Here is a 15770-nt window from a genome sequence, read left to right as displayed (position 1 = left end):
ATATATTGTATAATTTATTATTCTGCTGCTAATATCTTGTATTACAGGTGGATCGGTGTTGTCGGGCAGCACGGTGGCTAGCACTGTTGCCTCACAGCGCCAGGGACCTGGGTTCAAATCCGGCCTCGGGTGACTGTCTGTGTGGAGTTTGCACATTCTCCCCGTGTTTGCGTGGGTTTCCTCCGGGTGCTCCGGTTTCCTCCCACAGTCCAAAGATGTGCGGGTTAGGTTGATTGGCCATGATAAAAAATTGACCCTTAGTGTTAGGGGGGATTAAATACGTGGGGTTACGGGGATAGGGCTTGGGTGGGATGGCTGTCGGTGTAGGGACCGGGTGCTAGGGTTTGGATGATCAGCCATGATCTCGTTGAATGGCGGAGCAGGCTCGAAGGGCCGAATGGCCTACTCCTGCTCCTATCTTCTATGTTTCTATGTCTTAAAGGCCAGAAAATGTAATTGCTATAAGTAAACACAACCAAGGTAATTCGGAGTTAATTGCAGTTTAGTCAAGGAGATTGGACCATGGCATATAGATACAATTCAATCACCTTTCTGAAGTTAAATATTTTGTAAATATTCTGATAACCATTATATATTCGTGTGTCCACATTTATAATGGAAACTGTCGATGTGTACCTGTCATGCTGTAATTACATCCTCTAACCAATGGTGGTACTGCAGTATCTCTACAGAGTGGGGAACGGGGGTGGGAGGGTAAAGGTATAATTATAGCGTGACAATTTTGAATAGACAGTTTTCATTTCATTATTAATATCAACATAGGAAGTTAAAATGGAAAGTTTGGCAGGAAGTGCACACTGAAGTAATATTTTTATTTTAGATTTATACATACTGCATAATTAGGATTAAAAATTAACACTAATTTTTCTAGTATATACAAGAAAGCAATGTGAAATTTAACTTTTAGCAAGCAATGGGTTGAACAACCTCATTAAGTTTCCAAATAAAAGGGCCCTCAACCTACACATTGAAGTAATTCTCTACACTGGCACCCTCCCGTGAGAAAAATTGTCTATCACCACAGTTTGCCACATTGTTCTGCAGAATCAAAGATACACAAAAATAACTAACGTTTAAGTGATGAGAACATATTTTAGCTTTCAAAAGCTGAACTTGGTATGGCACTTTGCCAGCTTCTGCTGACTATCACCTCATGCTCTGTTAATGAGGATCACACACTGAATGACAAATATTCTTGAGCAACGCTGTTAATCAATTTGCAGTATATCAATAAATAACTGAAATCCTTTCAACAAAATGCCTACAAGTGCAATTAAGGAAAGTTCACTAGCCAAATGAATGTAATAAACATTCAACCATTTTAATTGCTCTGGTGTCCAGCCATCTGGCTGTCAGCCAATAAATTAATTTTCATGCCAGAAAAAACAATGCAACGTGGAAAGGCTTCCTCTTCGTTGCTCTGCCTAGTTAGATTACAGGGTTGTTGTTTTGTGACTTAAAATGACTATAATTCTACATGCAGTTATTTTACTAACTTTATCTGTGCAATCTTTATAGAAAATGCATGCTGCGATTTTTGAACCTAACATGCTGTTGCAATGCGTCTCTGAAAATCTGAGGCTGGTATCTTTTTATCTGTATTCTCTACAATTCTGATGTTACAACATGAATTGTAGTATTCAACTCAGTTAGTACCTACAGAATGGTTTGGGGATTAGGTAGTTTCATTTTGTGGAATTCATACTGACTTTTGTCAAACCAAAAGTTAATTTAGTTTTGATGACTTATGAATTATGGCAGATCTACAAATGCTAGTTCATAAGGAAAAATAGTACAAGCAAATATGAATTTTTGAGTAGTGTAGTGCCACTAAAATGAACACCTCACATTGTAAATACACATTTAATTATATTAAAATATATAGTGTATAAATGTTAAATTTAATATATAAAATGTTAATTTAGCCAGTGACGCCAAAATATAAAAAGATCTCTTTACCTGCAGATTGGTTCGTACAGTAACAACCAGCTTTAGCCAAGATGGAAACTTTGAAATTATTTCAGTGATAAAGGAAGCAATTGTGTCACCATAATCGGGCTTGTGGAATTCAGCCTCATTTAAGCCATCTACTAAAATAATATAGTCATCTGCAGGGATCTTCTTTTCTGCAGGACAAAGTTAAAATTCATTACAATTTGTTACTACACAGAACCCATATTACCACACATCCCAACTGTGGTGTCCCACTGAGTGCATCAACGATGTCACCCAGACCACGTTGCCGGTTTGCCTGAAAGAAGAGGTCAGAGGTGAGAAGATACGGAGTAAAGTATACAGTGCTCCCATCCCGCACATATCCACACATGCTTTAAAGTATCAACCCATGTGCTTATGTGCATTAGATTTACCCTATCCCCAATTTAGTCAGTCACTCCAATTATAAAAATAAAATGAATAGGGATACAAATTTTAAGCACAAAAGTCTCCATGAGCTTGAATGGTGTGTGTTTGGGAACTTTTTTTTTTAAATGAAAAATTACAAAAATGTCCGAAAACAAATTAACATTATGGGCCAGATTTTGCACATATCAGCCGGCAATTTGTATCTAGGAAGAGATACCCCGTAAATTGTGAATCGGCACAAGTTGCTGGTCAATTTGCACCGCTTTGCAAAAACGTCATCTTGCGCTTAACCTCCCTGTGATTTTCATGAGGTTGCTGCATTTGCACATTAATTTCTCATTAAACACGCCACAGAAAGTTAAGTCTTGTAACAGCATAAGCACCCTTTTAACGACGTGATAATTGTTCATGACTGCCAATCAAACTGTCTTACCGAGAAAGCAAACAATTATAAGAGTGGAGTCTCATTACTTCAGGCTGTGAATTGTTTTTAATCTTGAATTTTTTTTTCTTACTTTTCCTTTCTGTCTCTTATTTTTCTCTCTAAATCCAATCTTTCTTTACCTCTGTTTCTCTTTGTATACCTGATTTGACATTGAATTCACCCACTCTAATTTACCCTTCTTCTCAGTCCTTCCTTGGTTTCTTTCTCAATCCATTAATTTCATTGGTTGAGATATACATTTGTCCCATTGTTCACTAAGGTCCCAGAAGCCTTGTTGCGCCATTATCAGCTCGCACTTCCAGCAACTTTGTCGACAAAAAATGTTAAAAACCTAAACATGCATGAACAAGTCTTACTAATGGGGTATGCTGTGAGATGCCCCGTTCTAGCAAAATCTGGTCATACATGAGTATTTCAATGTTTAATTTTTAATGTTTCCAATCTGCTTTAAAATAAACAGAGGCTTATGCATTTAATAAAATGGAAAAAAAGCATGTCCTATGCTGGAACATACCTACAGTAAAAAATTAATTTATTTACATGACCATCAAACATCGTATGCAAACCATTAAAGTCCATGAGAACCTTACCCTTTATCAGGTTTGCAAGAGGCTCCAAAATACCTCTCTTAAACGCAGCCATGGGATCCTGGACACAAGAACGCAGACTGAGCATGCTCTGTAGGTGCGATTCCTTCAGCAGCAAATCCCTGAATGCTGCTAGCTGAGGTGCACGACAAAGTAAAGCTGCTACACTGTGGACAAATTCTGGTACAAGGCAGGTGTAAGTGTTGTCAGCCTGGCAGTAGTGATAGGCAACAACCTGTTTAAAAAAAAAAGTAAAACATTTGTATTTCTGTATTTACTTCCATCTATAATAGAGATCTCCTGTGGGGTTAGCTCACAATAGATTGAACGGGATGCTGTTGCAAAGGGTGCTTGGGTTCTGGAGTGCTCCTTCACCTCTCAATCATGCTTGCTCTCCAATTCTTGCATTCTCTCACTCCTTGCTTTCTTTGGTTCTCCTGTGTTAACTCTCATTTTCTGTTGCTACTTAATTTCTCACTCTCCTTTTTCAGCTTTTGTTGGCCGGGAATCATTATGCGTGGGGGAGTAAGCCAGTAAGAGCAGGAACTGAGTGGGCAAGCAAACAGGCAGGCGAGGGATCACTCGGGAATGATTGTTCTCGCGAGTATGTCAGCCAGAAAGCCCCCAGAGGTAAGTGAGTGAGCCGGGAAGCACTCACGTTGGGCGAGTTGGAGGCCCAGGAAGGATTCAGAGAGCGTGAAAAAAAACAAGTAGGCCGGGAAATATTCAAAATGAGGCGGCACGTAAGCTGATCTGCCGAGAAGTATTCTTCCTTGGCCAACCTCTATAGTAGGTCAGCAGAACTGCAAGACAAATAATCTTAGTGCTGAAAAATGTCATCGCAAGGTATGGAAGAACTATTCAATATGCAAAGTACACTTCCTGGCATCCAATAGGGAGTCAAGGTCAACTCTGCATCTAAGATAGGCTAGTTCTTCTAGCCCGATGGCAGGGACAGTCTGAAAGTAAACAAATGACAGAAAAATGTACAAACTTACATTAAAAAATTAAATCGGCAAGTAATTTAACAATCCCCAACACAGTTTTTCAACACACAAATCTGTGTTACATTACTAGCTGAAGTCTGTCTCCTAAGTGGTCACTACAACCACACAAACCTTTCACAGTTATCATGTAGATATTTGGCATAAAGAGTACAAATATAAAAAGTGAAAAAAAACTTGTTATTTTTATGCTAGTGTATATTTCATCTACATTTATTAAAGCTACTATCGTGAAGGACTTGAAACAAAAGTTTTGCTGAAGTACAGTATTTTCAAGCATAAAAATACAGTTCTATCTACACGAATCTTGCGACTAACCTATGAGTAGCATCCCAGCTCAAAAGGTGCCGCATGTCCGTAGGGGGAAAAAAAACATGACTGACTCAAATAACAAAATATGAAGCAATCAAAAAACAATTCCATTCACTAGACAGATAATAAATTTATAATAAACAAGCACCACAAGAGCCATTAAATTACTCATTTTTTTCAAAACCCATCAAGCTAGGATTTTTAAAATGGAAGCTATGGCTGCTTGTTCTCTTTTGCCCTTTTTTGGGTTCAGGAGCCTGTAGCTAATACACAAATCTGCCTGGAGGCATGAGACGTAGTGAAGATGATTCCACCAAATCCAGCAAGTAATTTCTTCATCTTATTTTCTGCCACCATTTTACTTCACTATGGTTAGTGCACACAGCTTAAAATAACATTTCTAACATTTAAAAAAATCTGGAGAAATCACTAAACTTACTGTAGCAAAATTAATTTGTTAATTAAAAAAATGCTTATATTCTTGTAATGCTAAATTCAGCATGCAAGGGCTTAACTCTCAAGGCTGCACACAGTATTCTGAACCAGTCTGGCTATTCGATTTTCCTTATGATCTTGGTTCATTCTGGCTTACACAATGAGGGTCTGAGGTGTTAATCATTCCGAGAAGAGCCATTATTTACAATCTCAAACATTGTGTATATTGTTAGAGAATGTTCCATTGATCCACAGGAGTACCATTGTGACAACTGCTTGCTCAGGCTATCATTGCATTCAGGTCCGGGGGTGGGAGGGGGGGTTGGTAGGGGGAGAAAGAGAACCAAACATATACCTGAATGCCCCATGTCACATATCAAAGGGTAGGCCCTCAATCCCAGGTGATGACTTTAATTGACAGCTATTTCCAAGCCCTTTGAAACTAAGTACTGAATTGACTGGAGCCCTCCGATCAACAGTTCAGTTTTTCTCTTCTGAGAGCGAGCACTAAAGGCAGTCAGTTAGTCAGTGTGTTGATAACTCGCATACATGAGCTGTGTTGTTTAATGTTCCATAAGTGCTTGAGCAGCAAAACCAATCCAGTTTAAGGGTATATTAAGTAATCTTATGGTTAGAGGGGATACTTAGAGAACGTATTCCATCTTTGTTATTTCACTGACCTCATCTCCTCTGGAGATCTTCCCTCCACGGCTGCCAACCTCATAGTTCCCCAACCCCACACAGCCCACTTCTCCTTCCCAAGATCCACAAACAGGACTGCCCTGGTAGACCCATCGTTTCAGCCTGTTCTTGCCCCACAGAACTTATCTCTTCCTATCTCGACTCTATTTTGTCCTCCCCTTGTCCAGTCTCTTCCCACCTACATCCGCGACTCTTCCGACGCCCTCCGCCACTTTAATAGTTTCCAGGTTCCTGGCCCCAACCGTCTCCTTTTCACTATGGACATCCAATCCCTCTACATCTCCATCCCCCACCAGGATGGACTGAGGGCGCTCCGCTTCTTCCTTGAACAGAGGCCCAACCAGTCCCAATCCCCCACCACTCTCCTCCGCCTGGCTGAACTTGTTTTCACATTGAACAACTCCTCCTTTGACTCCACTCACTTCCTCCAAATTAAAGGTGTTGCTATGGGAACCCGCATGGGTCCCAGCTATGCCTGCCTTTTCGTGGGATGTGTGAAACATTTTGTTCCAGTCCGACTCAGGTCCCCTCCCTCACCTCTTTTTCTGGTACACCGATGACTATATCGGTGCAGTTTCCTGCTCTCACCCTGAACTAGATAATTTCATTCACTTTGCTTCCAACTTCCACCCTTCCCTCACCTTCACATGGTCCATCTCTGACTCTTCCCTTCCCTTCCTCGACTTCTCTGTCTCCATCTCTGGGGATAGGTTATTGACCAACATTCACTACAAGCCCACTGACTCCCACAGCTACCTGGACTACACTTCCTTCCACCCCGCTTCCTGTAAGGACTCTATTCCATTCTCCCAGTTTCTCCGTCTCCGCTGCATCTGCTCTGACGATGCCACCTTCCATACTAGTGCTTCCGACATGTCTTCCTTTTTCCTCATTCCCCTCTACCGTGGTTAACATGGCCCTTGACCGTGTACATTCTATTTCCCGCACTCTGCTCTCACCCCTTCCCCTCCCTCCCAGAACTACAATCAGGTTCCCCTCGTCCTTCAACGGATCATTCTCCACCATTTCCGCCACCTCCAGCGTGATCCCACTACTAAACACATCTTCCCCTCACCTCCCATTTCAGCATTCCGAAGGGACTGCTCCCTCCGCAACACCCTGGTCCACTCCTCTATCACCCCCAACACCCCATCCTCTTCGCCCGGCACCTTCTTGTGCAAGCGCAGGAGATGCAACACATGCCCTTTTACCTGCACCCTTCCCACTGTCCAGGGCTCCAAACACTCCTTCCAGGTGAGAGCAGAGCGCGGGAAATAGAATGTACACGGTCAAGGGCCATGTTAACCACGGTAGAGGGGAATCCTCAGTTGAGGAAAAAGGTGTACTTCTTGCAATTCACTGCTCGTGTTGCGGTCTCCTCTACATTGGGGAGACCAAATGCAGATTGGATGACCGCTTTGCGGAACACCTCCGTTCAGTTCGCAAGGGTGATCCCGAGCTTCTGGTCGCCTGTCACTTTAATTCTCCGCTCCACTTCCACTCAGATCTCACCGTCCTCTGCCTCTTACACTGTTCCAATGAAGCTCAACGTAAGCTCGAGGAACAGCACCTCCTCTTTTGATTAGGCACTTTACAGCCTTCTGGACTCAGAGTTCAACAATTTCAGACCATAACCTCTGCCCCTATCCTTTCCCCCCCCCCTTCCCATTTATTTTATTTTTATTCTCTCTCCCACATGGCAGCTGTCTTTCATTCTGCCAGTGCCATTTACACTTCATCTAGAGCCATCTTTTGTTTCTTAACTTGTCCCATTACCATCTCCTTTTGCCTTGCACCATCTCTTAAGGTCTCTTAATCTCTCCTGCCTTCCATCCTATCACAGACCTTCCCTTTTGTTCTTTCCTCCCCTCCCCCTTTCCCTGCCCTTGCTTAAAAACCTGTTCCATCTCCAGTTTTTTCCAGTTCTGACAAAGGGTCATCGACCTGAAACATTAACTCTGTTTCTCTCTCCACAGATGCTGCCTGACCTGCTGAGTATTTGCAGCATTTTCTGTTTATATTTGTTATTTCATATATTGAGTGCGGGGAAAATATATATTTTCAGTATATTAAATGTTGTATTATTTGTTCCAATCTCTGATGTAAAGAAAACCATTTGCTGGCTCACAGTCTAAGATTCAACTCAGTAAAATGTTTATTCAGACTGCCATCAATAAACATTCTAGTAGCTGGTGTATGAGGGTGTTGAGATACCGCGGCAAACGTGGGAATCGAGACCAGAGTTGATGGAACACAACTGCTTTAATTTACATCATGGCAAAACAAGTGCTTAAAAAGCCCGCGCAACCACTTAAATACTCCCCAGACAGGAAGTGCTCCCGGCAGCCTGTCCCTGCAGGAAACAAGCTGCCGGAGGAAAGGGCCCACGGCTGGGGGCGGCTGCTGCCAGCAGTGCGCCTGCGTAAACTGTCCGTGCCGCCGTGAGCGGATTATGTCCAATGGTGGCGTGTCGCCACAGAGCTCCCCCCAGAATCCGCTTAGGAGTGAACAAGTCGCGACGGTGGTCTAATGGTTCTGCTGGAGCGGCTCTGAGTGGCCGCTGGTCTAGTTGGTGGGGCCAGGCGGTTCGCCGCCGGCTGTGCTAGCTTGCTGGCAGGACGGCCTCTAGTTGGAGGTCGGGCCACGGGGACCTGTTCCCCTGGTTCTGTGTGTGCTGGTTTGAGTCGGTCGATGGAGACCGTTTCGACCCTGTCGCCGAGTCACAGCTTGAAGACCTTGTCCCGGGTTTGTAGTACCTTGTACGGTCCATCGTACGGGGGTCGCAGGGGTCCGCAGCGTGCGTCGTGTCGCACGAAGACGAAGCGTGCCTGCTGTAAGTTTGGCGGAACGTGAGGTGCGAGTTCGCCGTGTCGGTTGACCGGAAGTGGGGCGAACTGTTGAGCGGAAGAAAAAGAGTTGAGCCGCTGCTGTTCGGCCGACCAAGGCGTGGTAACCTCCGGGAGGAATTCGCCTGGTACGCGCAGCGGTTGTCCGTAGACTAACTCCGCTGCTGAGGACTGGAGGTCTTCCTTGACCGCGGTGCGTAGGCCTAGTAGCACCCACGGTAGGCGGTCAGTCCAGGTACTGTCCTGCAGGCTGGCGCGGAGTGAGGCCTTGAGTGACCTATGGAAGCTTTCACACAGCCCGTTGGCCTGCGGGTGGTACGCCGTGGTTTGGTGGAGCGTCACCCCGAGGTTGCGTGCTGTGGCCGTCCAGAGTTCGGAGGTGAACTGGGCGCCTCTGTCGGAGGTTACATCAGCCGGTACGCCGAAACTCGCGACCCAGGTGTTAACGAACGCCCTGGCGATGTCGGCTGTGGTGGTAGAGGTCAACGGCACTGGCTCAGGCCAGCGTGTGTAGCGGTCGACCATCGTGAGAAGATAAGTTTGGCCTTGCGATGGCGGCAGAGGACCGACGATGTCGACGTGTATGTGGTCGAAGCGGCGGCTGGGTACCTCGAAGTCTCCCAGGGATGCTTTTGTGTGCAGCTGCACCTTAGCCCATTGGCAGGCGAGGCAGGAGTTGGCCCAAGTCCGAACATCTTTGCTGAGGCCGCGCCAGACAAAGCGCTGGGAGAGGAGTTTAACAGATGCGCGGGAACCCGGATGGGAAAGCCTGTGGAGTGCGTCGAAGATGCGGCGGCGCTAGGTTGCAGTGACGACCGGCCTGGGTTGGCCGAGTGAGACGTCGCAAGTGACTGTCGTGGCTTCGGGCCCGTGCGCGACCTTGGCTAGGCGTAGCCCTGGCAGCCTCCGAGAGGAGGTCTGGGTCCGTAAGCTGGGCCGCTGCTAGTTGCGCGTAGTAGACCGCTAGGTGATTCACGCAGATGGCGGGACGGGAAAGGCAGTCGGCGACAACGTTGTCTCTACCGGAGACGTGCTGGATGTCCGTGGTAAACTCGGACACGGCCGCGAGCTGGCGTTGCTGCCTAGCGGACCAAAGGTCGGTGTTCTTGGCCATCGCGTATGTGAGCGGCTTGTGGTCCACGTACGCGGTAAAGGAGCGGCCCTCCAGGAGGAACCTGAAATGGCGGACCGACAGGTGGAGCGCGAGGAGCTCGCGGTCGAAAGTAGAGTATTTGACCTCCGGGGGGCGCAGTTGGCAGCTGTAGAAGGCAAGTGGCTGCCACGCACCATTGACCCACTGCTCGAACACGGCTCCGACCGCATGGTCAGAGGCGTCGGTGGTGAGCGCAACCCGGGCATCGGCCCTCGGGTGCACGAGCAGGGTGGCATCGGCGAGCGCGTTTTTGGTGGCGTCGAAGGCGGCTGACGTGTCAGCGGTCCAGACTACGGCCATCTTGCCGGATTTACCTCGAAGGGAATCGTATAGGGGCTTCATGAGAGCTGCAGCTCTGGGGATGAACCTGTTGTAAAAGTTCACCATCCCGAGGAACTCCTGGAGGCCCTTGATGGTTTTAGGGCGGGGGAATTGCTGGACGGCCTGCACCTTGTTGGGCAGGGGGACGGCCCCAGCAGGGGTGATGTGGTGGCCGAGAAAATCGATCTTGGCTAGGCCGAATTGGCACTTCGCCGGGCTGAGGATAAGCCCATGTTGGGCTAGGCGCCCGAACAAGATGCGAAGATGTTCGAGGTGTTCCTGTTTGGAGGAGCTGGCCACAAGAATGTCGTCTAAATAGACGAATAGAAAGTTCAGGTCCCGGAGGACTGAGTCCATAAGGCGCTGGAAAGCCTGGGCTGCATTCTTGAGGCCAAAGGGCATCCTCAGGAACTCGAACAGGCCGAATGGGGTGATGACGGCCGTTTTGGGGATGTCCGCGGGGTGTACGGGGACTTGGTGGTAACCGCGCACCAGGTCGACCTTGGAGAAGACGGTTCGTCCGGCCAGTCGGGCTGAGAAGTCCTGGATGTGCGGCACCGGGTATCGGTCGGGAGTGGTGGCGTCGTTGAGGCGGCGGTAGTCCCCGCAGGGGCGCCAGCCTCCGCCGGGCTTGGAGGCGATGTGGAGGGGCGAGGCCCAAGGGCTGCTGGAGCGGCGGATGATGCCGAGTTGCTCCATGGTGGTGAACTCGGCCCGCGCGATTTCCAGCTTGGCCGGGTCGAGTCTGCGGGCGTGGGCAGAGACCGGGGGGCCAGTGGTGGGGATATAGTGTCGCACAGGAATCGGCGGTTGGTGCTGTCGTCGGTGACGTACAGTAGGGGCCCCTTTTGCCCCGCGGCCATCGTGGGGACCGGTGCGGGGGAGGGTTTGAAAGTGCACGGTGGCGTGCAACGTTGGGCCCTAGAGCCAAAACGGGTGTGGTAGTAGCAGTGACCCTGAGTGGAAGGGCGGTCGGGCCCAGTGAGCTGGGGGGACCGCGTGGTCGTTGCCGTGAGGTCGGGCGCGACGTCGCGGACGGTCTGCGCGGAGAGCAGCCGGTCGGCCTTTTCGGCTATCTCGTTCAGGTCCATGGAGCCAGACTCCACAATGAGCGGGCAGATGCTGGCGGGGAGCTGCCGAATGAAAAGCGTACGAAAGAGGGCGCCGGGTTTTTTGTCGTCCGAGAGGGACAGCATGTGGGAAAGCAGGTCTGATGGTGAAGCGTCACCAAGGCCTGGGAGGTCGAGGAGTTGGCATTTGCGCTGGTAGGAGGACGCCTGAAATTTTTTAAGGAGCGCGGCCTTCAGATGTTCGTACTTGCCTTCCTCTGGTGGATCCTGCAGCGCTGCCCAAACCTTAGGGACTGTGGCGCAGGTGAGAGAGGCGACGAGGTAGTCGTACTTCATGGCGTCGACTGTAATGCTTCTCAGCCGGAATCTGGACTCGGCTTGAACGAACCAGGCCTCGGCCAGGTTCTCCCAAAAGTCCAGTAGTTTAACCGTGACTGCGTTTGTATCCGCCATGCTAGCTTAGGATTCGTCCTGAGCGTCGGGGTCACCAGTGTTGAGATACCGCGGCAAACGTGGGAGTCGAGACCAGAGTTGATGGAACACAACTGCTTTAATTTACATCATGGCAAAACAAGTGCTTAAAAAGCCCGCGCAACCACTTAAATACTCCCCAGACAGGAAGTGCTCCCGGCAGCCTGTCCCTGCGGGAAACAAGCTGCCGGAGGAAAGGGCCCACGGCTGGGGGCGGCTGCTGCCGGCAGTGCGCCTGCGTAAACTGTCCGTGCCGCCGTGAGCGGATTATGTCCAATGGTGGCGTGTCGCCACAAGGGCTACATTATGATCCGTGGGTCATGCTCTTGTTTATCTAAATATTTTGGGCAGGAAAAGATACACACCGGATCACAGGGGACATAGTCTTCTTACAGCAGTGCTGCTGAACATGCAAAAATATCTAGTGTTAAAACCTAAAAATTGTGACACTTATCCATAAAATTGAGCAATGTGGGAACTGCCTGTAAAAAGTTTCACTGCACAAGTCTGCCACTATCTGCAGCCTGAATATGACATTTTAGCTGGCCCGTGGCTGCTAGGATTTCCAACTGCTATGGATAAATTCAGTGCATGTCATTTTGCTTTGCTCCTGTGGAACTACAATACCAAGAGTGTACCCTAACAGTCCATATCATATGACAATCAGGCAGAAAATTGAGCTCAAATAAATTTGTATTTCAGTCAACTGTTAGAAATTTGGATACAATAAATTTACATATAAAATGCAACGCCAAAGTGTGATAGAGTTTATAATAAATGATCTTCTGTTGAGTTGCTCATGGTGAGTCAAAGGATATGTTGTTTTAGGAAATCAAATTCTCTTACTAGAAAGTATTCTAGGAGTATTACCAGTATTTTTGAGCTTGAACTCTGCAACTATGTCCAAATTTCCTTAGAAATTTAGGTTGGTTGCCTTGGTTATTATTGTACATTTCTTTACTTACATATTCAATTTTATCTCATCACTTTACAAAGCCTGGAAAAAACAACAATGTGGTAGGCTGGATGGAGCAGGTTGCAGCTAAGTAGGAACTGCTTAAGAGTACTGAGTGAGTTTGGTGGAACAAGGGTGATGGTGCTGGAGCTTGCAAGCACTGTGGTAGCAGTGTTAAGATTCTTCAGGGTGAGTTACTTGGGTTTTGGCATACAGGAAGGGAGCTTTGGGAGTATTAATGGGGGTCCAAGCCTATGGCAGGTGCAGGCTTTACGAAGGGGTTAGAATAATGCGAGTTGGGGTTTGTGGACTTTGAGAGGAGCTGAAGTCTGGAAAGATTGGGTGGGATCCTAGTATCTGGGAGCACGAGGAAGGAGTCCAGGCATCTGGGATGAATGGGAAATGGAGCCCAAGGGTTTGGTAGTATTGGGGCAGGTTCCCGGGTCCATAGATCTGCAGGCATTAGGGAAGGTGCCTGCTGGGTATGCGAACAATGGGCATCCAGTCCCAGGCTCAAAGCACTGGGAATGGTGTCCCAGGAGTTGAAAAAAGCTTGGAGTGTGCCTATGGGATCTTGGAGGGTTGAATATGGGCTGCCGGGGTCTGAAAGCATCTAAGTGGTGCCAAAAAGTGGATCCATTGAGATGGGTGTGGGGTGGGGCGGGCTGAGTCGTGAAGGAGTTGGAGTCTGGAGGTTTGCGGAAAGGTGTCTTGGAATCTCGAGTATTGAGAGGGTGGGATCTCAAGTCTGGCACATTGGGAGGACTGATATTCTGCAATATGAAGGTGGACAGGGTCTGGGAACATCATTTTTCAAACATCCCCAGATATGAAAATTATTAAACAGGACTAGAGGATTACAAATGTAACACCTCTATTCAAAATGGGAAAAAGGGATAACATGGAGCACAATATGGGAACAGGTCATTCAGCCCAACCAGTCCGTGCTGGTGTTTACCCTCCATGAGAAAATGTTTCTAATCACATTTATCCACCTGAAAATAATTGGCCTCTGCCTACCCTGTCCCCACCTATTAATCATTTAAACACTTATTATATTGCCCTGTAATTTGCATTGTTCTAACGAAAAAAGCCTCCATTTTTCAAGTCTTTCTTCCCCATGTAGGTGATCAGGAAGGCCAATGGAATCTTGGCTTTTATTGCAAGGAGGATGGAGTATAAAAACAGGGAAGTCTTGCTGCAGTTATACAGGGTATTGGTGAGGCCACACCTGGAATACTGCGTGCAGTTTTGGTTTCCATATTTAAGATATACTTGCTCTCGAGGCAGTTCAGAGAAGGTTCACTCGGTTGATTCCGGAGATGAGGGGGTTGATGTATGAGGAAAGGTTGAGTAGGTTGGGACTCTACTCATTGGAGTTCAGAAGAATGAGAGGCGATCTTATCGAAACATATAAGATTGTGAGGGGGCTTGATCGGGTGGATGCGGGGAGGATGTTTCCACTGATGGGTGAGACTAGAAGTAGGGGGCATAATCTAAGAATAAGGGGCTGCCCTTTCAAAGCTGAGATGAGGAGAAACTCAGAGGGTAGTAAATCTATGGAATTTGCTACCCCAGAGAGCTGCAGAAGCTGCAACATTAAATAAATTTAAAATGGAGATAGACAGTTTCCTAGCAGATAAGGGAATTAGGGGTTACGGGGAGAGGGCAGGGAAGTGGACGTGAGTCTAGATTCGGATCAGCCATGATCCTACTGAATGGCGGAGCAGGCCCGAGGGGCCGTATGGCCTACTCCTGCTTCTTATGTTATGTTCTTATGCCAGGATCCTAGTAAAACTGCACTGAACCCTCTTTAAAGCCTCAATATTCACCATATAGTGTGGAACACAATACTGCACACAGTACTCTAACTGCATTCATATTCAGTAACAATTACATGTCTGAAGTTCAGAATGATTATACTGACAAAAAAAGTGATTTGCTGAATGTTATCAGCCTCCAACTCGGTTTTCCACTAATGCTGTTTTTACTTTCTTCAGAAACCTCACCATCACCATTTTCAGATAATTGGAATATAATTTAAGCAGCCCATCTTTGATGCAATGAGTTACAGTTTGGATTTTTTTTTTTTTTAAATAATGCATTAAGATGCTTTTAAAAAGTATTGTTTATGGTGACCATCCACTTTCAACTAGATAGTCCATTTTCATGGCTGGCAGCTCAGTAATCCAGGGAGGGAAGTTTAAAAACCTTAAGCTCAGTGCAAAAACATTTAAGTTAATTCATCAGATCTGTTGCTGGTTCCAGAAACTTTTCTTTGTTACCATTCACACACAAGAGAATTTATGTTTTGAATTTTGGGTGAATTAATTTTAAATGCTAGAATCTGGTTGGCATACTTATTTACTCGTCATTCAATGATTATTATAATAGGATAGGGATTCTTTAACAATGAATTGCTCCTTCCTGGTGAAAAAGGGTTTGCCTCGGGAAGGAACAAGAGACCCGTCATATTTTGATCTTATAAGGAATATTTTCAGTAATTCTGTTTTGGGGGGGGGGGGGGGGGGGTTGAGGTTCAGATTTAATAACCTGGAAATATTTTTTTTTTTAAGTAACTGTGCTCATTAAGTAAAGCCAAATTCAAACCCTGGTTGCAGGCATATATTCTGAAACATTCTAGCTTCATGAGGCACTGCCGGTTCCCCCATCCACTCTGGATGCTAATTAACTGCCCAAAAAATAAATACGGGATAACAGTCGTCAATTTATGGGTACTGTACAGCTGACACAATTCAACCACTGTAACTTGGGATTTTTAGTTCTGCTACTTTCATTGGATTGCCTTTCCCACACTAGCCCTATATTGAACAAATAGATGTCACTTATGTTTTTTACAACAAGAACGACATGCTTGCAAGGCTTGGTTATGATGCTGTTCAATCACATTGGAGCCTCTTATTGGTCCCTGTCAAATAAAATAAAACACACTTTCTGGAGTAACTGAGATGGGGGCGTGGAGGCCATGTTAAGCAAAGTTTGATAATCTGTTATACTGGATGCCCTCCCCAATCCACACACAAAATAAAATGCTGCTTACAATGTAGTAAGCCAGTTTCAAAG

The 15770-nt window shown here is 46.6% G+C and overlaps 1 protein-coding gene across 9 annotated transcripts in view; it reads right to left on the bottom strand.

Moving 5' to 3' along the window:
- The window catches only part of tanc1a (tetratricopeptide repeat, ankyrin repeat and coiled-coil containing 1a), a 242169-nt gene that overhangs the window by 85689 nt on the left and 140710 nt on the right, over positions 1–15770 (bottom strand). For all 9 annotated transcript variants that reach the window (XM_085986345.1, XM_085986352.1, XM_085986347.1 and 6 more), the window contains 2 exons: positions 3421–3652; positions 1981–2147 (listed from right to left, as the gene is read on the bottom strand). In XM_085986345.1, coding sequence (XP_085842471.1) covers positions 1981–2147; positions 3421–3652 — 399 coding nt within the window. The remainder of the gene's footprint in view (positions 1–1980; positions 2148–3420; positions 3653–15770) is intronic.

This window comes from Somniosus microcephalus, chromosome 4, assembly GCF_052327205.1.
Source record: "Somniosus microcephalus isolate GS21.2 chromosome 4, FLI_Smic_1.0, whole genome shotgun sequence".
NCBI classification, from domain to species: domain Eukaryota; kingdom Metazoa; phylum Chordata; class Chondrichthyes; order Squaliformes; family Somniosidae; genus Somniosus; species Somniosus microcephalus.
This window is presented reverse-complemented; position numbering and strand designations above follow the sequence as displayed.